Source organism: Rhinoraja longicauda, chromosome 5, assembly GCF_053455715.1.
Source record: "Rhinoraja longicauda isolate Sanriku21f chromosome 5, sRhiLon1.1, whole genome shotgun sequence".
Taxonomy (NCBI): Eukaryota; Metazoa; Chordata; class Chondrichthyes; order Rajiformes; family Arhynchobatidae; genus Rhinoraja; species Rhinoraja longicauda.
In genome coordinates, this window is record NC_135957.1 from 10,621,488 (window position 1) to 10,646,499 (window position 25,012).

Sequence of the window (25,012 nt, forward strand, 5' to 3'; positions counted from 1 at the left end):
GACAAGAAGTGTGAAAACACACATCTCCAGATTCAGGGACAGTTTCTTCCCAACTGTTATCAGGCAACTGAACCATCCTCTCATCAACTAGAGAGTAGTCCTAACCTACCATCTACCTCATTGGAGACCCTTGAACTATCTTCAATTGGACTTCATCTTGCACTAAACGTTATTTCCTATATCCTGTATCTGTACACAGTGGACAGCTTGATTGTAATTATGTAGTCTTTCCAATGACTGGATGCATGCAACAAAAAAGATTTTCACTGTACCTCAGTACACATGACAATAAAGTAAGCTTGATTAGGGAAGAAATGCAGGCTTATTGAGAATATCCCTTCAGAAAATGGAACAGTGCCAGGACCCTCAAACTCTTCAGACCAAGCGACACAGCAGTAAAGTTGCTACCTAACAGCGTCAGAGACCTGGGTTTGATCCCAACTATGTGTACTGCATGAACAGTTTGCACATTCTCCCTGTGACCGGGTTAGTTTTCTCCAGGTGCTCCAGTTTCCTCCCACACTCCAAACACATGCAGGTTTGTAGGTTAAATGGCTTCTGTAAATTGTGTAGGATAGAACTAATGTACTGGCGATCGCTGGTCGGCACAGACTTGGTGGGCCGAAGGGCCTGTTTCCACCCCGAATCTCCAAACTAAAACTAAGCCATCATCAGGAGTTCCTGACGTGCATTTGAAGGGCATGTGAGACTCATTATTTTGCTTATTATTTTAATGTTTATTTTTTAATCTTATATGATTGAGATGTTCTTTCTTTATCATTGATCCAAATCCTCAAATATTTGAATCAATACACCTACATGCTCACAGCAACCTGAGTTAATAAAGAACCAATTTGCAATTTCCTATTGCGTGCAAGAAATCAAAGGATGCTGGTGTCAATACTGCATGGAAAATTCTATTATTGGCAGATTCATTTGTGAATTTTTGTTGTTTGAATTGTATTTGTCTTTCAAACAGCCTCAGTTAATTGCATATAAAGACAAGGCTAACTTGTATCCTCAGAGCACTTGGAGCACTGCTGAGACACCATTTTGGGGATTCAGAAGGATCATTCCGAATACAGCATTCATTAGATGAGTTTACAGCCTCAAAATAGTTTCCTAAATTGAACTATTGCTTCACAGAACTCAACAAATATCAGGAGAAAAGAAAAAGTATTTCCTTACAGCATTTCATTTACAGCCTACTGACATTAAATCATCATGGTTATCATTGTGGCGGCACGGTGGCACAGCAGTAAAAGTTGCTGCCTTACAACGACAGAGTCCCGGGTTCGATCCTGACTATGGGTGTTGTCTGTATGCTTTCTCTCTGTGACCTGCGTGGGTTCCTCCGGGTGCTCCGGTTTCCACCCACACCAAAGACGTACAGCTTTGTAAGTTAATTAGCTTCAGTAAATTGTCCCTAGTGTGTAGGATAGTGCTAGTGTACTTGTCGGCGTGGTGGGCTGAAGGGCCTTTTTCCACAGTCTCAAAACAACTGGACTAAAAGTTGACTTTCCCCCCCCCCCCCCCCCCAAGTAAACCCACACAAAAATTCATGCTGTTTAATAATCAGCATGTGTCCAATTACCATTTTATCAGTAAATAATACAAATTGAAGACATGCTCACTTAAATAAGAACAAAGTAATATCCTCAAGTCCTGAAATTGTTTGCAAGAACTCACCGGTAGGGAATGGCTTTTCTCTTTTTTCTTTCATTTCCTTCAATCTCTTTTCCATTCCACAGGAACGATTGAGAGGAACAGATTCAACATTGTCGTTAATAAGATCTGCAGCTTCCTCTTCAAGTGAGAGCAAATTCAGATCAGCTCCTTTGAAAATAAAAAATGCAATTTAAATTGGTACTGAGAAAATAATAGATGAAATTCCACATTCCAAACCAAGATCCTCTCCTTGTCTTGGTGAATTTTTTTTAATGACGCACAAAAGATTCAAGAATCAGTTAGTATATTTTACGTGGAATATTTGGTTACATTTATTTACAGCAGTGATAAGTCACTGATCTCGATTCAGGTTCTTTGGAAGACAAATGCAAACTAAACCCAATGTTGTACGTTCTCTTGAATCTTCCTCTGCTTCAATTATTTATTCAAATCATTCTCATTGATTATTTCCTATGATTACATTTTCAAAGGTTACATCAATATCCAGAGGGTGATCTCCTCCCCCCTCAACACTTGCAAGTCAATGGGAAAGTTACTGACCCTCCCCTTCTCTATCCTACCCCCCCCCCCCCCCCCCAAACCAATATTACTCAATTTACCATTAAAAACTGTCATCATTTTTGAAGTAACCGAATAAATAGGATTTCAAATCTCCTCCTAAATTTGACTTTGTATTCTTTGGAGCACTCAAGTGAAAAATGGACAATGACTGTCAATACAACTTAAACTGTTCTTTTACTAATGGATTAAGTTGAAGAATTTCTTTAAGTAAAAAAAAAACTCGTATATCTTTGAAACTTTCTAATTTTTTCCTGTGAAGTTACTTGATGTCCCTAAGCAAGATTTTTAATTTGTACTAATTGTTGAATAGGTCGTCTCAGGCAATTCAAAATAAGCATTGACAAGCTCTTGTCAAGTTAACTGGACTCCTTGTACTTGTAGATTTAGTTGAGTTGAGTTTATGTTTGTCATGTGTACTGAGGTGCAGTGAAAAAGCTTTTTGTTGTGCTCTGTCCAGTCAGTGAAAAGACCAGACATGAATTACAATCAAGACGTCCACAGTGTACAGGTACAAGATAAAGCGAATAACTATTGTAGCTGCAAGGTATTTCCATGCGAGATGTTATGTAAAGTTGCTAAAAAGGTGAAGAGAATAAACACAATAAAACTGTTAAGATTCCCTGCTGTTACAGGCTCCGGCCATTCAGTGTCACTATAGTGCAGCATGTTGATACAGTGTAAATGTTAGCGTTTAATTGTAAATCAAATTACAACTAAATATTTACATGGCTCTCAGCAGCATATCTTAACCATGCCTGTACTTTTCCTACATAATGTTCCCTGCAACCCTCATAATGATGGCCACTCCTCACTAAGCTATTTAGATACCAGTTCTTTTGCAATTGCCAGGTTATCTAAAGACTTCAGAGATACAGTGTGGAAATAGGCCCTTTGGCCCACTGAATCCAGTGATCATCCTGTACACCAGCACAATCTGACACATTAAGGGCAATTTGCAATTTACAGAAGCCAATAAATCTAGAAATCAGCATGTCTGGAATGTGGGAGGAAACCGGAGCACCCCGAAAATACCCACGCAGTCACAGGAAGAACGCAAAAACTCTGTAGAGGGGACTCGTAGTCAGGATCGAACCCGGATTTCTGGTGCTATAAGGCAATGAAGAAAGCTAATGACATGTTGGCCTTCATAACGAGAGGATTTGAGTATCGGAGCAAAGAGGTCCTTCTGCAGTTATACAGGGCCCCGGTGAGACCACACCTGGAGTATTGTGGAGAGAAGGAATGGGTGACAATTCACGTCGAGACCCTTCTTCAGACTGGAAACGTCACCCATTCCTTCTCTCCAGAGTTGCTGCCTGTCCCTCAAAGTTACTCCATTTTGTGTCTACCTTCGATTTAAAAGGAGGTAGTGATCATAATATGATAAGTTTTAATCTACAATTTGAGAGGGAGAATGGAAAATCGGAAGTGTCAGTATTGCAGTTGAGCAAGGGGGACTATGGAGGCATGAGGGAGGAGCTGGCCAGAGTTGACTGGAAAGAGACTCTAGCAGGGAAGACGGTGGAACAACAATGGCAGGTATTTCTGGGAATAATACAGAAGGTGCAGGATCAGTTCATTCCAAAGAGGAAGAAAGATTCTAAGGGGAGTAAGAGGCGACCGTGGCAGACAAGGGAAGTTAAGGACAGTATAAAAATAAAAGAGAAGTATAACATAATAAAGATGAGCGGGAAGCCAGAGGATTGGGACTCTTTTAAAGAGCAACAGAAGATAACTAAAAAGGCAATACAGGGAGAAAAGATGAGGTACGAAGGTAAGCCAGCCAAGAATATAAAGGATAGTAAAAGCTTCTTTAGGTATGTGAAGAGGAAAAGAATCGTTAAGACAAATGCGGGTCCCTTGAAGACAGAAGCAGGCGAATTTATTATGGGGAACAAGGAAATGGCAGACGAGTTGAATAGGTATTTTGGATCTGTCTTCACTAAGGAAGACACAAACAATCTCCCAGATGTACTAGTGGTCAGAGGTCCTAGGGTGACGGAGGAACTGAAGAAAATTCACATTAGGCAGGAAATGGTGTTGAATAGACTGAAGGGACTGAAGGCTGATAAATCCCCAGGGCCTGATGGTCTACATCCCAGGGTACTCAAGGAAGTGGCTCTAGAAATCGTGGACGCATTGGTGAGCATTTTCCAATGTTTATAGATTGAAGATTAGTTCCCGTGGATTGGAGGGTAGCTAATGTTATCCCACGTTTTAAGAAAGGAGGGAGAGAGAAAAAGGAAAATTATAGACCAGTTAGCCTGACATAATTGGTGGGAAAGAAGCTGGAGTCAATTATAAAATAAATTGCGGAACATTTGGATAGCAGCAACAGGATCGTTCCGAGTCAGCATGGATTTACGATGGGGAAATCATGCTTGACAAATCTTCTGGAATTCTTTGAGGATGTAACTAGGAAAATGGACAAGGGAGAGCCCGTGGATGTAGTGTACCTGGACTTTCAGAAAGCCTTTGATAAGGTCCCACATAGGAGATTAGTGGGCAAAATTAGAGCACATGGTATTGGGGGTAGGGTACTGACATGGATAGAAAATTGGTTGGCAGACAGGAAACAAAGAGTAGGGATTAACGGGTCCATTTCAGAATGGCAGGCAGTGACCAGTGGGGTACCATAAGGTTCGGTGCTGGGACCGCAGCTATATACAATATACATTAATGACTTAGATGAAGGGATTAAAAGTAACCATTAGTAAATTTGCAGATGACATAAAGCTGGGTAGCAGTGTGAACTGTGAGGAGGATGCTATGAGGATGCAGAGTGACTTGGACAGGTTGTGTGAGTGGGCAGATGCATGGCAAATGCAGTTTAATGTGGATAAATGTGAGGTTATCCACTTTGGTGGTAAGAATAGGGAGGCAGATTATTATCTGAATGGTGTCAAGTTAGGAAAAGTGGAAAAGAGATCTGGGTGTCTTTGTTCATCAGTCACTGAAAGTAAGCATGCAGGTACAGCAGGCAGTGAAGAAAGCTAATGGCATGTCGGCCTTTATGGCAAGAGGAGTTGAGTACAGGAGCAAAGAGGTCCTTCTGCAGTTGTACAGGGCCCTAGTGAGACCACACCTGGAGTACTGTGTGTAGTTTTGGTCTCCAAATTTGAAGAAGGACATTCTTGCTATTGAGGGAGTGCAGCGTAGGTTCACTAGGTTAATTCCTGGAATGGCGGGACTGTCGTATGTTGAAAGACTGGAGCGATTGGGCTTGTGTACACTGGAATTTAGAAGGATGAGAGGGGATCTTATTGAAACATAAAAGATTATTAAGGGATTGGACATGCTAGAGGCAGGAAACATGTTCCCGATGTTGGGGGAGTCCACAACCAGAGACAACAGTTTAAGAATAAGGGGTACGCCATTTAACCGGAGATGAGGAAAAACTTTTTCACTCAGAGAGTTGTAAATCTGTGGAAATCGCTGCCTCAGAAGGCAGTGGAGGCCAATTCTCTGGATGCATTCAAAAGCGAGATAGATAGAGCTCTTAGGGCTAGCGGAATCAAAGGATATGGGGAGAAGGCAGGAATGGGGTACTGATTACCGCTGCGTCGCTGTGCAGCACACTGTTTATTACAAGGTGTGAAATCTGCTGACATTATCTCCTCCCAAAGTCCAATGGTGCACCAGACATCAGTTGTCTATTCTCCTCCCCCAATACATATCAAGGGAGTCAAGTACTTTGGTCACGGGTACTTAACAAAACTGCTCTCTTCTCTCATTTGCCCTGGCCTCGGCCAATCTCAATTCCAACTGAAATTGAATCACTCCCTCACTCTAACACCTATTACCAGCTGACCATCAAATGCATAAAAATCACCCTTCAGCGATTTTGTCAGCAGCTTCCCGTCAGAAATAATAATCTTCCTGCTCGCTTATCAAATAACTATTGCGATTTCAAGAAACCCCACACACCATCATTTAACATTAAATGATAATGAAACCAAGCGTCACCAGGGCAATGCCTATAAAGCAAATGATACCAACTTGTTCAATGACATACTGGAAATTTACCCCCATTCCTGGTTAAAGCAACTCCCCTCATCTCAGAACAATCCATCCTTTCTATTCTCCTGTAGGTTCCCACTCAATTACAAACTACCTTCTGGAGTTTCAATAGTGTGCCCTGTTATCCTTCATAAATCAATGCTCGGCCCACTCCTCCACAATCCGCATCTGTGATCACTAAATCAAAGTACCTCCAAAAACCATTCCACATTTACTGCAGGTTGGCCAGCTTTCCCTGCCTTTTGCACAGCTTCCACCCATGCAGTTTTAATTCGCTCTCCCCCTCCACTGCAATCAGCAATTTTTGTCCTTGTCACACTTGCCTGAAGGAGCAAATGCTGATGGCTCCTCACCTGCCTTTATAAAACTTCAGACATGAAAAACAAAATACATCCCCACATCTTTCAATCTTTCCCGTGTACTCATTTTCTCTCCTTTTTGTCTGTTCAACATCACTCCTCTTCGTCTAGTGTGTTGTTGTTCCCATCCTCCTACAACCCTTCATCTTTCTTCACCATGTGTTTCTCAGTTCCTTCTACCTTGATTGATTCCTCATTTTTTCTTCCTTACTCTCCATCCTCATTTTGGACTTTAGAAATACAGTGTGGAAACAGGCCCTTCAGCCCACCGAGTCAGCGCCGACCAGCAATCACCCCGTACACTAGCACTATCCTACACACTAGCGACAATTTACAGAATCAAATTAAACTACAAATCTGTACGTCATTGAAGTGAGAAAAGAAAGTGGAGCACCCAGAGAAAACCCACACGGTCACAGGGAGAATGTGCATACTTTGTACAGACACCCCTCCCCCCCCAGTCAGGATAGAACCTGGGTCTCTGTGCGCTGTAAGGCTATCTCTCATGCCACCTGCTCTTGCCCTGTACCTGATTATCCCTGCCGGCTTGACCCAGTTCAACCCAAAAACTACTCAGTCGCTACCCACCAGCCTCCCATAAACTTATTCAATTGTTTTTTTCCATTGAAAACTCACCATCAGTTCTTTTTAAATCTAGGTCCCGAATCATTTGATCTAATTTCTTCTGCAGCCTCTTGTTGTTTTCTGCCGTCTTTTCGATGAACGCTTTGGGTTTCATACATCTATGCTGAAAAGTTTACATCAAGTAACAATTTAATTAAGTCATTATTTTTAAAAACATTTAAGTTCCATTATAAAGCATATTTAAATATTTACATTCTTTTAAAATATTTCAAAGTTAGAGAATATTTTTTGAGGAAATTACGCAGCCCAAAGACAAGAGACAAAAAGATTGGTGTGGCACGGTGGCGCAGCAGTAGAGTTGCTGCCTTACAGCGCTTGTAATGCCTGAAACTCGGGTTCGATCCCGACCACGGGTGCTGTCTGTACGGAGTTTGTACGTTCTCCCCGTGACTGCGTGGGTTTTCTCCGAGATCTTCGGTTTCCTCCCACACTCCACTCCAAAGGCGTACAGGTTTGTAGGTTAAGTAACTTGGTATAAATGTAAATTGTCCCTAATGGGCTAATTAATAAACAAATGGTACTTGACAATGTGAAATACTTGCTGTGAAGTTCAGAGAACTTGGTATTAAAAATAAAACATTATAATAAAACAAAAATAAAACATGAAGAGGTAGGCTATGGGATGGTTGAATCTTAAACAGATCAATGCATGTGCAAACTAGGGGCAATCTCAATACAAACAACTTAAAACATGTGCTTGGATGCAGTATTCAAAATCTCCAGGTAATAAAATTGGAGAAAGGCCAAGTTATCAAGAAAATCACAGACAAATTACTGGAGGAACTAAGCGGGTCGTGCGGCATTTGTCAAGGGAATAGACAGTCGGTTTTCAGACTGAAGGGTAAGGACCCTAAAACATCATCTCTCCATTGCCTCCACAAATTAATTAGCTAACGTTGTATTATGCAGTACTTCCAAATTTACTGTGACCATAAATCAAAATAGAATTTAAGTTCAAACATTTTGATATTCACAATTATCACTTTTCATTTATGTGCCTTTCCTGTGAAGTTTATCCCCGCAATATGTTCACATTTTAAAAGGAAAACAGACTAATCAAACAATATACATTGAAGATGGAGATGGGAAGTGCAGAGAGGCAAGTTTCCTGCTGACAGATTGTGGTGCCATGCCTTTCCCCCAGCAGCAAGCCTGGCTTGCCCGTCGCGAAGCCGGGAAACCCGTCCACAAGAGGCAAGCAGCCCAGCCCAGCCCTGCTCATTCCCGAGGAGGGCTCGGGTTGCGGGACGCAGTGCAGTGTACCTCAATGGTGGAGTGGGCCGCTGTGAGGCCATGCAGCAGCCTGGGACTCTGATGGACTGGGCATCGCTCCAAGAAACTGAGCGCGTGGTCTGAGCAGTGGACGATACCAATGGCTATGCTTGGCCAGGCCGACCTTGCTATGCCACCAGGACAACGGCCTTTTACGGCTAGGTTAAGAATTCTACACCTATAACTTGGACTTGAAAATTGTGCCAAACCTGGCAACTCTTGTATACAGTCTCAGTGTACTATTCCTATAAACATGTACTGAATCGAAGATGTGCTTATGTACAATTATACTTTTACTGAACTGCACGCTAAAAGTAATTTCATTGTACCTCTGTACATGTGACAATAAATCATTGAACCATTGATAATTTTTACTACCAGAATACAAAAGATTTCAAAACCAAATATGGGTTCACCACCATTTTCTAGCATCCTTGAATCTACAGGCTTGCCGGATTATCTGTTTTGCTAGAACAATAGAGATCACGGCCTCAGAAGGCAGTTGAACAATACCAGAACGGTCCACCTAGGCCGCCAGGGGGCTGAGACACTGCCCCACAAAGTTGGCCTGGGAAGTCGTCAATGGGAACGGATCTACCCGCTCTGGCTGGGCGAGAGTTCCAGAGCCCCGGTCGCAGAGGGGAGATTCAACCCGCCGATTGGAAGTCCCGATGAGGTTGAGATCGGCCGCCTCATCCAGTCTAAGCACCACATTTCATGTGCACTCTCGCAATTTTGTCCAGAGTAAAGGAGATGCCGGACCATCAGTTACCTCTGAACAAAAATGGTGGTGTACCTGATCTGATATTAAAATGGAGATTAAAGGATATCTACATGCTAAGTCCAATCATTCAAACTTCTTCGCTTACTTTTAATTCATCCCCACACAAGAAGAAAACATGTGACTGTGCATTTGTCTGAAACATTTTGTCTGACTGCAACAGAAACATTTTGGCTTTCATCTGCCTTTGACCATGGCTGCTCAACACAGACATGTATGGGGTTAGATACCATTCTGTTTTTTTCCATTTTCAAAAGTAAACAATGCATGTAATTTCGGTCGGTGCCTTGCACACAAATAGAAAAATTCTTACATCATCCTTATATTTTTTTAACACAAATTGCACTTTGTAAATGAACTTTATGAATCATTCCATGCACTGTACTTACTGTCCTCTTCTTTTCAGGTAAATGTTTACTCTCATTGATCGCAGGAAATAAGGATTCGTCAACATGGGTATGTGTCGTTAAACACCTTTAAAATAAGTTAAACATTAACACTTGGCAAAAGATGAACTTGTTCTCATGCATTAGTCAAATATTGATCTAAATATTTATTTCCTTATAATATTTATAAATAGTACATATTAAACAATGTAAGCTTAATTAATGATTCAACCTTCCATTGATTACACTTTATAGTTTGTTAAATCTCAATACTAATAAACATGGCAGGAAATCATTCCAACACTCAATAGCTTCAAGTCAAGTTTAAGCATATCAAGACTGCTTTGAAATGCACAAGCAGACATTTTAATTGTCATCTGTTGCTAATTTATATATTTTTTCCCTCTTCATTGCAATAGCCTACTGCAATCAAGCACAATTACAAAGACAAGCCACAAAAATGATCACTGGGCTTCTCACTGGTGGTTTGGCAGATGTTGTTAAATAAAAGTGTACTTGTGCACATTAACTATTGTAAGATTGGCTTTATGTTTTGTAAAGGGCGAGTTAAAAAAAAAACTTGCATTCAATCGTTAAAATGCGTCCATGCAATTGAAACTGAGAAGGTATAAAGGAACATGACCACCTAGAGTGCGTGCAAACATCCCTCCAAGTTGCACACCATTTTGGAAGGGTAATGTATCACTGGCCCTTGATCATTACTGGGTTTGTATCCTGTGTCACCAACTCAATAACACTGGAGACTACCTACACAGGAAGGACAACAGTTCAAGGCAGTAGCGCATCACCACCTTCAGGGCAAGTCAGGATACCAACAGTACACAAATTGCAAAATTGATTTAAAAATAAGTTAATGACAATATTTGCTGAGTCCTACAATAAACCCCATAGCCCAAAAATCCAGGAAAGATTTGAAAATGTTTTTACACATACAACTTGGAAGAATCATAGGCAAATCGAACACGATGCCTTGGTAATGCAGTTTAATTGCCTTTCTTGAAAACTTATTTTTGTTATAATCAATTATAACCATAGAGCAAAACATCACAGAGCAACAGTAGAAATACAAAAAAAACTATGAATTAAGAACGACCTAAAAACTAATTAGTTGAAGAACTCAGTTTATCATGCTCCTGTGCCGAAATGCAGAATATTTAATATTGTACACTGTCAAATGATTTTCCTCCAAGTAAAATATTGATTTCAAGGGAAATTCACATTCCAAGTAATCTCAAAAATCCATTTAGCATCTTGCTTTAAAATAAGCTTAAATTTAAAGCAATAATTTTTCAGAAATTGGGTTATCGAATTGCTCATACCTTTCCACCCAAAGTACAGACACTAATTTCACACCAGTTTTCTGGGCCTTCTTCCACACACTTTCATGTCCATCCTTGAATACCACATGGGTCACCTGTTTATTGAAGTACTTTAAAACCTGCAAACACATTGAGAGTTTAAAAAATGTTGACTGAATTCAGTTTTATTTAAAAACGGAAAATCCAATCACAAAACTCAATAAGTTTGGGCGCAGGCCAGATGAAGAATCATGACCCGAAACATCAACTATTGTTTTACTATTTGGATACAAATGATTAATTGAAAGATACAGCGTGGAAAACAGGCCCACCGAGTCTATGTCGACCATTGATCACCTATTGACACTAGTTCTATGTAATCCCTTTTCCCCCATCCACTCCTTGCACACAAGGGGCAATTTACAGAGGCACAATTAACCTACAAACATGCACGCCTTTGGGATATGGGAGGAAACCGGAGCACCCGGAGAAAACCCACACTTATAACAAGGATAGGTTTGAGAAGTGACCGAGAAGAACTCTGGTATTCAGACTTGAGTCTGAAGGGTCATGTCCTGAAACATCACCCATTCCTTCTCTCCATGGTGGCTGCCTGTCCTGCTGAGTTACTCCAGCATTTTGTGTCTATCTTTTGTGTAAACCAGCATCTGCAGTTACTTCCTACATACTCCAAAATCGCAGATAGCTGCTTCTGTGGCAATGTATATTTGCCGTATTGTGCTCAGAATTTTGTTCAAGTTACATTGAATGGTCTTTTAAATAACTTGTATGAGAAGATTAACATTAGAGTAATATTATCAAAGTTAAAATTTTAGATTTGAATTTTTCTGGAGAAATATGTTCACGTTTGTGCCAAAACGAGGAAAACTTTATTTTATTCTGAAATGACAAAACTTGAATTTAAGGAACAGAAAGTGGAGAAACAAGGGACAGCAGATGGAGGAACAGGACAAGGCCAGGCTGGTCATACAGGTGAAGGGGAGTTTTGATAGGCAGATAATTGGACAAAGGCCAGAGATAAAAAGACCGAAGGTATGAGATGAAAGGATTGAAGAGTTGTGAATTGTGAAGCTAGAAGGAATGCCAGTGGAAGGGGAGGGGCGAAATAAGTGCAAGTCAACTTTTCTCACAATCAACTGTGCAACTCAATGACTTTGTCAACAGGTTGAGAGCTACAGATATTACTTGCCACTACACTTCTCCATGCATTGCCAAAGAGGACAGCTTATGTGACTAAGGTAATAAGTGCTCATAATGTCCAATGTAATTGTTTGAGTGCAATATTTTTCTGCAATGTTCGATGTAATTGTTTGAGTGCATTGTTTTTCGACTGAAGAGATAATTTCAACACAATTGAACACTTGAATTTTTTTTCATAAAGTTTCATTGGCTTGAGATTGTTTCCAATGAGAGATAACATTTACCTTTTGACAGTTGTTGCCAGGTCAGGCAGCATTACTTCATCTATAAAAAGCTCTCATCGCAACTGTTTTTTAATGTGGGTATTATTTTGGCTCTGATAAACACAAAGTGCTGGTATAACTCAGCATCTCTGGAGAAAAAGGATGGGTGATGTTTTGGCTCAGGACTGTTCTTCAGACTTTGTTTTGGCTCAATCTCAATATGCAACAATCACACAACAGCATGCCAGTTTTCATCCTCAAGTTCAAACTGTTCCGATTTCCTCTTTTATTTTCAGAAATACTTCACAAGTCAACCAGATGCGCACCACAAACTCTAACCCAATTGAGTATTACCAAATAACAAGTCATTTTCAAATTTCACATGCAGCAGTAGACATCTTAAACATCGCATTGAAAGCAATGCTTACCCTGGCACCCATGTCAACCAAGTCTTCTACAAACGAGTTTGAATAATTTTCAGTCTTATTTGAAGACCACACGTCCACAAATGCCACAACATCTGAAAAGGAATGACAAATTAATTATAACCTGATATGAATTTTATCGGGATGCATCATGGCATGGTTTGGGAACAGCTTCATCCAAGACCGCCGGAAAATGCAGAAAGTTGTATACACAACCCAGAACCATCACACAAACCAACCTCCCTTCCATTGACAGACACAAAAAGCTGGAGTAACTTAGCGGGTCAGGTAGCATCTATGGAGAAAAGGATGGGTGACGTTTCGGAATGAGACCCTTATTCAGACTGAAAGTCAGGGGAAAGGGGAACGAGAGATATGGATGGTAGTTAGGACAAATGAATGGAAGATATGCAAAAAAGTAACCACAATCAAGGAGCCCACAATGGTCCATTGTTGCCTGTGGAATAGGTGATAACAAGTTATGCAGATCGTGGAACGCACCAGAACGACAGTAAAATTAGTACGACGACTAGGGTGGGGGAAAGACAAAGAGAGGGGGGATGCAAGGGTTACTTGACGTTATATAAATCAATTATCATACCACTGGGTTGTAAGCTACCCAAGTGAAATAGGAGGTGCTTTTCCTCCAGTTTACATTTGGCTTCACTCTTTCAATGGAGGAGGCCCAGGACAGAAAGTTCATATGGGATGGGAAGGGGAGTTAAAGTATCTGGCAACCAGGAGATCCCTTCCATTGACTCCATTTACACCTCACACTGCTCGTTAAGGCCACCAGCATAATCAAGGATCTGTCGTACCCCGGTCACTCCCTTCTCCCCTCTCCTATCGGGCAAAAGGTATAGAAGTGTGAAAACACACCTCCAGATTCAGGGACAGTTTCTTCCCAACTGTTATCAGGCCACTGAACCATCCCACCAACAACTAGAGAGCAGTCCTGAGCTACTGTCCACCTCATTAGAAACCCTCAGATTATCTTTGATCGGACTTCACCTTGCAGTAAACGTTAATCACGTTAGTCCCTTTAACATGTATCTGTACACTGTGGATTGCTCGATTGTAATCATGTATTGTCGTTCCGCGGACTGGTTAGCATGCAACAAAAAGCTTTTCACTGTACCTCACTACATGTGACAATAAACTAAACTAAACTACATGCAATGATCAAACCACCATTTAAAAATCAAGATCTTTGACCTACTGAAGAGATAATTTAAAATAATTGAAGTCAAGAATGTTTAATTGTTACATGTACCAAAATGGAACAATGATATTCTTACTTGCAACAGCATAACAGGTTCACAGGAGAATAGTAAACATAGTACTCAATCGATCACAATAAAATAAAAGAAAACAAAGTTGTTGATTTTCTCCACCACTGATTTGGAGACGAAGACAGGCCTTCTTCTTCAACGGTTGTCAACAGTTGTCAACAGACGATTGATTTCCTCCTCTTCCCCCCCACCCCAACCTCTCTCTCATCATTACACACAATTCGTCCAACAACAGTGGCGTTATGAGCGGATTTGAAGATGGAGTTAAGACTGTGCCCGGCTACAGTCATGGGTATAGAGTGAGTAGAGCAGGGGGCTGAGCACACAACCTTGAGGAGTCCCTGGGTTGATGGTTATCAAGGTTATCAATGGTTGCCAATTCATACCAATTGTGCAACTGGATCCTCTACTTCCTCAGGCCACAATTGGTATGAATTGGCATCAAGCTGCAGTCAATGAACAACAGCCTGAAGCATCCATAAATATATTTAAATTTGTATCAAAACAAGCTGTAACTCAACATGCATCTACAGTTTAAAATATTGAACATTTTCACTTCAAACCCTCTTGAAAAACAAATCACTTTTTTTCTGCACATTATCCTTCCAATTCTATTTATTAACAAGAGCTGAAATGAAATCAACAGCTGATCAAATCATGACAGTTATTTGAAGCTACAATCAAAGAACTCCTCAAAGGGAGATGAAAAGGCCATTCTTTACCAGAGATACAGCATAGAAACAGGCACGCTGATGAAGTGCTGAGGTTGGTTATGTTGCATATTAACTCCTGCCTCAACAATAACCTCGACCCACTAGTTTGCCTACTGCCACGACAGGTCAACGAAGGATGAGATCTCACTGGCTCTCCACTCTGTACTGGACCACTTGGACAATAAAAACCTACGTCAGGCTGTTGTTTATAGACTACAGCTCGGCGTTCAATACTATCATCCCCTCCCAGCTGGTTACCAAGCTCATGGAACTGGGTCTCTGCACATCTCTCTGTAACTGGATCCTCGACTTCCTCATCAACAGTCTGTTCGAATTGGCAGCAACACTTCTTCCTCAATAACAATCAGTAAGGGAGCACCTCAAGGCTGTGTGCTCAGTCGCCTGCTCTACCTACTCTATACTCACGACTGTGTAGCCGGACACAGTACAAACTCCATCTTCAAGTTCGCCGACGACAACACCGTTGTTGGATGAATTACAGATGATGAATCAGAGTTTACAAGTGAGATTAATCAATTGACCAAATGGTGCCAGCCCAACAACCTGGCTCTCAAGGTCAGTAATATAAATATGATCTCTCTATATATATATATATTTGTGATATGTGTACATATACACACAGACACTGAACTTTTTTTTTGCTCTCATTTATTATCTTGTTTACAGTGTATTATATTTAGAAAATCTGTTGTGCTGCTGCAAGAAATAATTTCATTGTTCGATCTGGGACATATGACAATAAAACACTCTTGACTCTCGAGTCTGCACTGATCAGCGATCACCCTGTCCACTAGCACTACCCTACACACAAGGGACAAATTATATTTACAGAAGCCAATTAACCTACAAACCTATTCATCTTTGGAGTGTTGGACGGAACCAGAATACCCGTAAAAAACCCATATGGTCACGGGGAGAATGTACAATCTCCGTACAGGCAGCACCGGTCGTCAGGATTAAACCGGGTCTCTGGCGTGGTAGCAACTCTAACACTGCACCACTGAGAATCAAGTTGCACAGGGATATGAGGAGACCGACATAGTTCCCTGAGCTGGTAACAAGTTTGGAGGGGATGAGGGTGTTGAACACCAAGCTGCAGTCAATGAACAGCTTGAAGCAGACACAAATATATTTAAATTTGTGCAGAAAGGATCTATACAACTTAACATGCATCTAGTTTAAAATATTGACCATTTTCCACTTCAAACCGTCTTGAAAACCATATCAATTGTTTCCACACATTATTCTTCCAACTCTATCTATTAACACGAGGTTAAATTAAATCAACAAGTTTATCACTCTGAAAATGAGTTATTTGAAGCCACAATCGAAGAACGCAAAGTGAGTGTTCTTGACTGCATACTGCACTCGAAGCAGCCCGACAAGGAGATGAAAAGGCCGAACCTTACTTTAGAGATACAGCATGGCACAGGCCCATTCATGAACAAGGTTTAGATTTATTATTGTCATGTGTACCAAGGTTCAGTGAAATATACAACTTTTACTCATTTCCACAACAAAAGTAATCACACTGCCGTACAACATTCTATTCCATTACTGAGAAGATATACATCTCCTGGCACATATTTACAGTTACATTGTGTAAGTTATTGGGGCAAATCCTCCAAAATTATGGAAGAACTCGGGGATAAGGACCTGGACATTTTTTTAAAACAGACATGCTGGCTGCAAAAACACAACCCCCCCCCCCAAGGGATCACAAAGGAAGAACAAATTCAAAGCCTGTCTGTGGGCTTGAGCAGCCACATTGTCCAGAGGATCAGCTGGGAGTTTTCAGGGGAGAAGCTCTCAGGTAGAAAAAGGGGAGCAGGCAAGCAAGAGAGGAAGCCCCTTCTTGGTTTTCGGCTGCTCTGTTGGACGGCTCCTGACCCTGCATCAATCTAGCTGTAAGTACCCCAGATGACCTGGTGAAGTTCCCGAAACAGGATAGAGGTTGAGAGAAGGAGAGGGGAGGGGAGGTGTGTATTTGTAATTAAATTGTGTAAAGTAAGTTTTTACAACATGCCCGATAATTTACTTTCCATAGTCTTAGTTTAAAGCATAAGTTTTGTCACGTGTTATGTAGTATTGGTGAGATTTGATTTTCCATTTGTTTAATAAAGCCTGTAAATTTTAGACTCACTTTGAGTCCGTCTGGGTTTCTGTTTTCTCTCATCAGCACGCTCTGGTCAAGTCAACCTTTTATCATATCCCACCATAATTCCGAGGTCTAGAACCCAGGGGAATCCGGGCGCCTCGAAACGCCCACTCTCCCTTGTGTATTCTCTCTTGGGAAGCGCTCGAGTGGACCGACAAGGGAGAGAATCACTCGGGCAGTTGGGCCCGAAGTGGAGCAAAGGGAACGAAACCCCTACAATAGTTATAAACCAAAAATCCTTCTCACTTGTAACCACTATCATTTGCCAGGCTTTGTTCCACTCCCACCTTTCTTCCAACTTCACTCTGCAGATTAGTTTAATAACCCCTGCTTTGAATATTTGCTGAATTAATCATTTTGTAATTCAGTCAAAATATCGTTACCAGACTTTGTCAACCAATATACACCTTTTACTCATTACCACAACAAAAAGTGATCACACTGCAGTACAACATTCTATTCCATGACCAAGATACAGGGTATGCATTTCCCGGCACATATTTATATCTGCAGCACTGTATTTGAAATACAATTAGAGAGGAAAAAATAATGCAAATAAGTTAATTTCAACAACTGTAAAATAAAAAGCCACATTGCAATCTCTAAAACCAAGATAAGTTTAATATAGACAATAAACAATAGGTGCAGGAGTAGGCCATTCGGCCCTTCGAGCCAGGACCGCCATTCAATGTGATTATGGCTGATCATTCTCAATCAGTACCCTGTTCCTGCTTTCTCCCCATACCCCCTGACTCCGCTATCCTTAAGAGCTCTATCTAGCTCTCTCTTGAATGTATTCAGAGAATTGGCCTCCACTGCCCTCTGAGGCCATATAGTGCAGGAAGGAACTGCAGATTTACGAGGGTGTTGCCAGGACCAGACGGTGTGAGCTTATAGGGAGAGGTTGAGTCAGCTGGGTCTCTATTCCTTGGAGCGCAAGATGATGAGGGGTGATCTTATGGAGGTGTACAAAATCATGAGAGGAATAGAGCGGGTAGATGCAGTCTCTTGCCCAAAGTTGCAGAATCTAGGACCAGAGGACATGGGTTCAAGGTGAAGGGAATAGATTTAATAGGAATCCGAGGGGTAACTTTTTCACACAAAGGGTGGTGGGTGCATGGAACAAGCTGCCAGATGAGGTAGTTGAGGCTGGGACTATCCCAACGTTTAAGAAACAGTTAGACAGGTACATGGATAGGACAGGTTTGGAGGGACATCGACCAAGTGCAGGCAGGTGGCACGAGTGTAGCTGGGACATGTTGGAACGTGTGAGCAAGTTGGGCCAAAGAGCCTGTTCCCACACTGTATCACTTTATGACTCTGTGCAGATGTTGGTATACATCGAAGAAAGACACAAAATGCTGGAGTAACAGCTGACGGGCAGCATCTCTGGACAGAAGGAATGGGTGAGGTTTCGGGTTAAGACCCTGAAAAGGGTCGAGACGGGTCGAGTCTGAAGAAGGGTCTCGACCCGAAACCTCACCCATTTCTTCTATCCAGTGATACTGCCTGTCCACTGAGTTACTCCAGCATTTTGTGTTTATCTTAAGTTTAAGAGAGTGTCGAATTAAATCCATTTTGAATATAAGCTCCATTATGTCACCATCAATTTCACAATATGTGTTTGTTTCGTACCTTGGAGAATGGATTTTTTACTGCAGTCACCGTTCATTCTGCAATAATGATCCTGTATAAATACACTTTGTCCCAATCTGGAAAACAATTATTGTACAAGATTGAGGGGGAAGAACCAGGACCGCAAGGAGGGTGAATCTGAGTCCCACAGGGGGGAGAAAGAGGAGGGGGGTGGGGAAAGAGGAGGGGTGGGGAAAGAGGAAGGGGGGGGAAAGAGGGAGGGAGGAGGAGGGGAAGAGGGGGGGGGAAAGAGGGAGGGAGAAAGAAAGATGGAGGGGGGAGAAAGAGAGAGAGGGGGGAGAGGGGTGGGGGGGGAGAGAGAGGAGGGGGAGAGAGGAGGGGGGAGAGAGAGGGGGGGAGAGAGGAGGGGGAGAGAGGAGGGGGAGAGAGAGAGGGGGGAGAGGGTGGGGGGAGAGAGAGGGGGGGAGAGAGAGGGGGGGAGAGAGAGGGGGGGAGAGAGAGGGGGGGAGAGAGAGGGGGGGAGAGAGAGGGGGGGAGAGAGAGGGGGGGAGAGGGGTGGGGGGGGAGAGAGAGATCGGTGAGTGGGGATTCAAGCTACGGTGTAGCTGGGAGGTGGTGGCCGTTACCTCTGCGGCCGGCCTGGTGGTTGGGTTGGGTGAGTGGGTGGATGGGGTGGGGTTGCTGGGGTGGACTGGCCGCGGCCGGTGCCGGGTCGGCGCGGGTCCGTCTGCTGTCCGTTACCGGTAAGGCAGCGCGTGATGCGACAGCGGTTTGAAATGGACGCGCGGAGGCCGCCGGGAGGAGGACAACTGTCCGCGCTGGAGGCGGGGCCTCGGCTGCGCTGGGGGCGGGGCCTCGTTCAGCGCTAGGGGGCGGGGCATCGGCCAGCGCTGTGGGCGGGACCTGTCAACGTTGGATGCGGGGCCTCGTTCAGCGCTGGGGGCGGGGCCTAGGTCAGCGCTGGGGGCGGGGCCTCGGTCAGCGCTGGGGGGCGAGGCCTCGGTCAGCGCTGGGGCGGGGCCTCGGTTGGCGCTGGTGGGCGGGGCCTCGGTCAGCGCTGGGGGCGGGGCCTCGGTCAGCGCTGGGTCAGGGATGGAGAACAGGAGCTTGCATGTGGTTGCTGTTCCAGTGGTGCCAGGCACCCATCTCATCTTACATAGAAACATATGATGAGCTTTTGACTGGACTGGCTTGAGTTTAGAAACATTGAAACATAGAAAATAGGTGCAGGTGGAGGCCATTTGGCCCTTCGAGCCAGCACCGCCATTCATTGACATTGTGATCATGGCTGATCATCCACAATCAGTAACCTGTGCCTGCCTTCTCCCCATATCCCTTGATTCCACTGGCCTCTAGAGCTCTATCTAACTCTTTTTAAATCATCCAGTGAATTGACCTCCACTGCCTTCTGTGGCAGAGAATTCCACAAATTCGCCACTCTCTGGGTGAAAACGTTTCTTCTCACCTCAGTTTTAAATGGCCTCCCCTCTATTCTTAGACTGTGTCCCCTGGTTCTGGACTCCCCCAACATTGGGAACATTTTTCCTGCATCTAGCTTGTCCAGTCTTTTTATAATTTTATACATCTCTATAAGATCCCCTCTCATCGTTCCAAACTCCAGTGAATACAAGCTTAGTCTTTCCAATCTTTCCTCATATGACAGTCCCTCCTTCCCAGGGATTAACCTCGTGATCCTACCCTGCACTGCCTCAATATCAAGGATGTCCTTCCTCAAATTAGGAGACCAAAACTGCACACAATACTCCAGATGTGGTCTCACCAGGGCCCAATACAACTGCAGAAGGATTTCTTTACTCCTGTACTCAAATCCTCTCGTTATGAAGGCCAACATGCCATTAGCTTTCTTCGCAGCCTGCTGTCCCTGCATGCTTCAAACCAAAGATAATAGAGAACCACTCCATTGAAATCACCTATACTGTAGTTCGCAAAGGAGCGGAACGTCCGCGATTTTAGTAGGCAAAACCTGGCGTCCGTTATGCAGTGTAATCAGTGTAGTGGGGGAACAGTATGTGTGAAGATACCATTATAAATGCAGAAAATATCTCATCTATCTACTCACATTTTTTTGTTATTTTTATTTTTAAATGTTTTCCACCTGCTTAATTTCTCTGATTTTATTATTTCTTACTGTTTCTGCCCATTTCCCTCCCATCCTACCTCCCCAGCCCCTCTTTTGTGCAGTTTCCCTTGTATTGCTCAAACACACACTGCACAAATTTAACATATATATATATAAATAAATGTGTGTGTGCGCGCGTTTGTGTGTGAGAGGCAAGATAGAGATAAATAGATCTCAAAGTTCCTTCTCATAGATCAGAAGCAACTTTGATTTAAAGCAATGCTCTATTTCTCTCTTCATCTTATTTTTCACATGATGTACATAAACCATAAAGTTTCTCTCTCTCTCTCTCTCTCTCTCTCTCTCTCTCTCTCTCTCTCTCTCTCTCTCTCTCTCTCTCTCTCTCTCTCTCTCTCTCTCTCTCTCTCTCTCTCTCTCTCTCTCTCTCTCTCTCTCTCTCTCTCTCTCTCTCTCTCTCTCTCTCTCTCTCTCTCTCTCTCTCTCTCTCTCTCTCTCTCTCTCTCTCTCTCTCTCTCTCTCTCTCTCTCTCTCATATTTCATTTGGGCCTACCCATACACAATCAGTGACATCCTAATATTGTGAATAAAATAAATATGAACACATGTTAAGATATTTTTTCATTCTTTTCATTCTATATTAGTGTAATAAAATGTAATGTATACATACCTACACTGATACAGAAGTGCTAGCTTTAGACATGAATAATGTACATTGCTACCATAGTTTAGTTTTGAATTTAACATATAATTGAGGGGGTCGGTGCAATATAGTGCTAACCCTCACTTTTGTGAAAAATGAGTTACTTGCATTAAAACGATCCTTACCCACTACCCTACAATCTGTAAAAATCTCATATTTAAATTCAACCGATAAGTTGGTCAAATAACATAGGCATCTTCTTGTTTTTTTTGTGATTTATGGATTTTTCAAATGTGGATATCTCATAATGACACATTTGTGGGTTAGTAGTATATTGCACCAACCGCCTTCAATTTTACATCATTCAAAAATGAACTTCAAAAACAAGGATAATACTTTATTTCTGTCATTCATGGTAAGATTTACATTATTTTCTGTGAGAGATATACAGGGTTGCACTGTTTCGCATATCGGCTAACCAATGAAAAGATCAGGTCCTGATTTATACCAGCTCTTCACCTTCCCCCCACCTTGTCTGAAGAAGGGTCCTAACCTGAAACATCACTCATCCTTTTTCTCCAGAGATGCTGCCTGACCCGGTGATTTACTCCACCACTGTGCTTATTTGAATTGGATTCATGCTTCTGTACTACGTCAGGCAGCATTGGTCATTTTAGTGGCTGCCAAGGGTATTTAACTAATCAATTCACCAATTCAGATTTTCTTGGCTCTAAGTATTAAGTTAAATGTCTTTTCAATTATATTGTGGATATAGTAGAGTTCTATTGTTTGCAAATGTTTAATCTCTGCTCTCATGACTTTTTAAAATAAAAAACAAAAAGAAATACAGCTCATGGAGGTGAAATTAAAATTAACAGAGAAAGAACAAGGAAGAACAGTTCATTAAATATGATCAATTGGCCAGATATATACAGAGTGGATCTCTAGTGCAAATATTCAATCAGTAACATCCAAAGTTTAAAGATTACAAAGCAGCAACTCTTCAAGAAATAGTTATAAGTGTCAACTATCAACTTATCCAAGAAGTTGAACAAAAATAATTGTTTGCAAACATTTTATATCAGAAGAAATCGCAGAGAATTGTGAACACTGCCCAGTCTAGCACACAGAATCTGCTTACTAAAATGGCGCTGAAATTTACCCATGCCCTACTACGGTTTTTAGAGTCGAGTGGTCTATCTTGCTCCTCTAGGATCTTCGCTTCAAACTAACCTTCACCTGTCTGTGCCGAGTCTGCACCTTCTCCCAATGACCGTGTGGGGTTTCCCCTGGTACTCCGGTTTCCTCCCACACTCCAAAAACGTGCAGGTTTGTAGGTTAATTGGCTTGGTAAATGTAAAAATTGTCCCTAGTGGGTGTAGGATGGTGTTAATGTGCATGGATCGCTGGTCGGCACGGACTCGGTGCGCCGAAGGGCTTGTTTCCACGCTGTATCTCTAAACTAAACTAAACTAAACTAAACCGACGTCCTTTTGGATCAGTCTGAAGAAGGGTCTCGACCCGAAACGTCGCCCATTCCATCTCTCCAGAGATGCTGCCTGTCCCGCTGAGTTACCTACTCCAGCTTTTTGTGTCTATCTCCAGATATCTTCTGTCATGTGACATTTTTGTGATCAGAGTCCTGGCAGAGTAATGCGTTCAACGTCAAGCGACGTGACTCAAAAATACAGGGAGAAAAGGGGATAAAGAACGGCAGGCTGGTTACCAAGAGTTATGCAAATGGCTGAGTGGCGCATCAGTAAAGTTGCTGCCTCACATCGCCAGAGACCCAGGTTCAATCCTGACCACCGGTGCTGCCTGTACGGAGTTTGTCCGCTCTTCCTGTGACCGTGTGTGTTTTCATCGGGTGCTCCGGTTTCCTCCCACACTCCAAAGATGTACAGGTTGATTAACCCTCTGTAAAATTGGCCCTAAATGTGTGTAGGGTGTGGATGATAAAGTGGGAAATTTTAATTCGACGCCGATCGATGGTTGGCATGGACTAGATGGGCTGAAGGTCCTGTTTCCATGCTGTATCTCAAAACTAAAGTAAACTAAATTAGTGTCAACAGGTGATTGATGGTCAGCGTGGATTTGTAGTGTTGAGGTGCCTGGGATTATCCCACCCAATGAGAGAATCCCCCACCCTGTGAGGGAACAGCTTGACTAACAGTGGCGCAGCGGTAGAGTTACTGCCTCACAACGCCAGAGACCTGGGTTGGATCCTGACTACGGGTGCTGTCTGGTCGGAGTTTGCACCACGTGGGTTTTCTCCAGGTGTTCTGGTTTAGACAATAGACAATAGACAATAGACAATAGGTGCAGGAGTAGGCCATTCAGCCCTTCGAGCCAGCACCGCCATTCAATGCGATCATGGCTGATCACTATCAATCAGTACCCCGTTCCTGCCTTCTCCCCATACCCCCTCACTCCGCTATCCTTAAGAGCTCTATCCAGCTCTCTCTTGAAAGCATCCAACGAACTGGCCTCCACTGCCTTCTGAGGCAGAGAATTCCACACCTTCACCACCCTCTGACTGAAAAAGTTCTTCCTCATCTCCGTTCTAAATGGCCTACCCCTTATTCTCAAACTGTGGCCCCTTGTTCTGGACTCCCCCAACATTGGGAACATGTTATCTGCCTCTAATGTGTCCAATCCCCTAATTATCTTATATGTTTCAATAAGATCCCCCCTCATCCTTCTAAATTCCAGTGTATACAAGCCCAATCGCTCCAGCCTTTCAACATACGACAGTCCCGCCATTCCGGGAATTAATCTAGTGAACCTACGCTGCACGCCCTCCATAGCAAGAATATCCTTCCTCAAATTTGGAGACCAAAACTGCACACAGTACTCCAGGTGCGGTCTCACCAGGGCCCGGTACAACTGTAGAAGGACCTCTTTGCTCCTATACTCAACTCCTCTTGTTACGAAGGCCAACATTCCATTGGCTTTCTTCACTGCCTGCTGAACCTGCATGCTTCCTTTCATTGACTGATGCACTAGGACACCCAGATCTCGTTGAACTCCCCCTCCTCCTAACTTGACACCATTCAGATAATAATCTGCCTTTCTATTCTTACTTCCAAAGTGAATAACCTCACACTTATCTACATTAAACTGCATCTGCCATGTATCCGCCCACTCACACAACCTGTCCAGGTCACCCTGCAGCCTTATTGCATCTTCCTCACAATTCACACTACCCCCCAACTTAGTATCATCTGCAAATTTGCTAATGGTACTTTTAATCCCTCCGTCTAAGTCATTAATGTATATCGTAAATAGCTGGGGTCCCAGCACCGAACCTTGTGGTACCCCACTGGTCACTGCCTGCCATTCCGAAAGGGACCCATTTATCCCCACTCTTTGCTTTCTGTCTGTTAACCAATTTTCTATCCATGTCAGTACCCTACCCCCAATACCATGTGCCCTAATTTTGCCCACTACTCTCCTATGTGGGACCTTGTCGAAGGCTTTCTGAAAGTCGAGGTACACCACATCCACTGACTCTCCCTTGTCAATTTTCCTAGTTACATCCTCAAAAAATTCCAGTAGATTTGTCAAGCATGATTTCCCCTTCGTAAATCCATGCTGACTCGGAACGATC

General features: G+C 42.8%; 1 protein-coding gene across 1 annotated transcript in view; it reads right to left on the reverse strand.

Moving 5' to 3' along the window:
• LOC144593400 (uncharacterized) overlaps positions 1 to 19,414 on the reverse strand; it is a 32,685-nt gene extending 13,271 nt beyond the window's left edge. The window contains exons 1-7 of the mRNA XM_078398904.1: positions 19,288 to 19,414; positions 18,701 to 18,777; positions 12,885 to 12,976; positions 11,054 to 11,172; positions 9,717 to 9,801; positions 7,266 to 7,377; positions 1,690 to 1,836 (exon numbers count right to left, since the gene is read on the reverse strand). Coding sequence (XP_078255030.1) covers positions 1,690 to 1,836; positions 7,266 to 7,377; positions 9,717 to 9,801; positions 11,054 to 11,172; positions 12,885 to 12,976; positions 18,701 to 18,737 — 592 coding nt within the window. The 5' untranslated portion in view covers positions 18,738 to 18,777; positions 19,288 to 19,414. The remainder of the gene's footprint in view (positions 1 to 1,689; positions 1,837 to 7,265; positions 7,378 to 9,716; positions 9,802 to 11,053; positions 11,173 to 12,884; positions 12,977 to 18,700; positions 18,778 to 19,287) is intronic.
• Between the last annotated feature and the right edge of the window lie 5,598 nt (positions 19,415 to 25,012).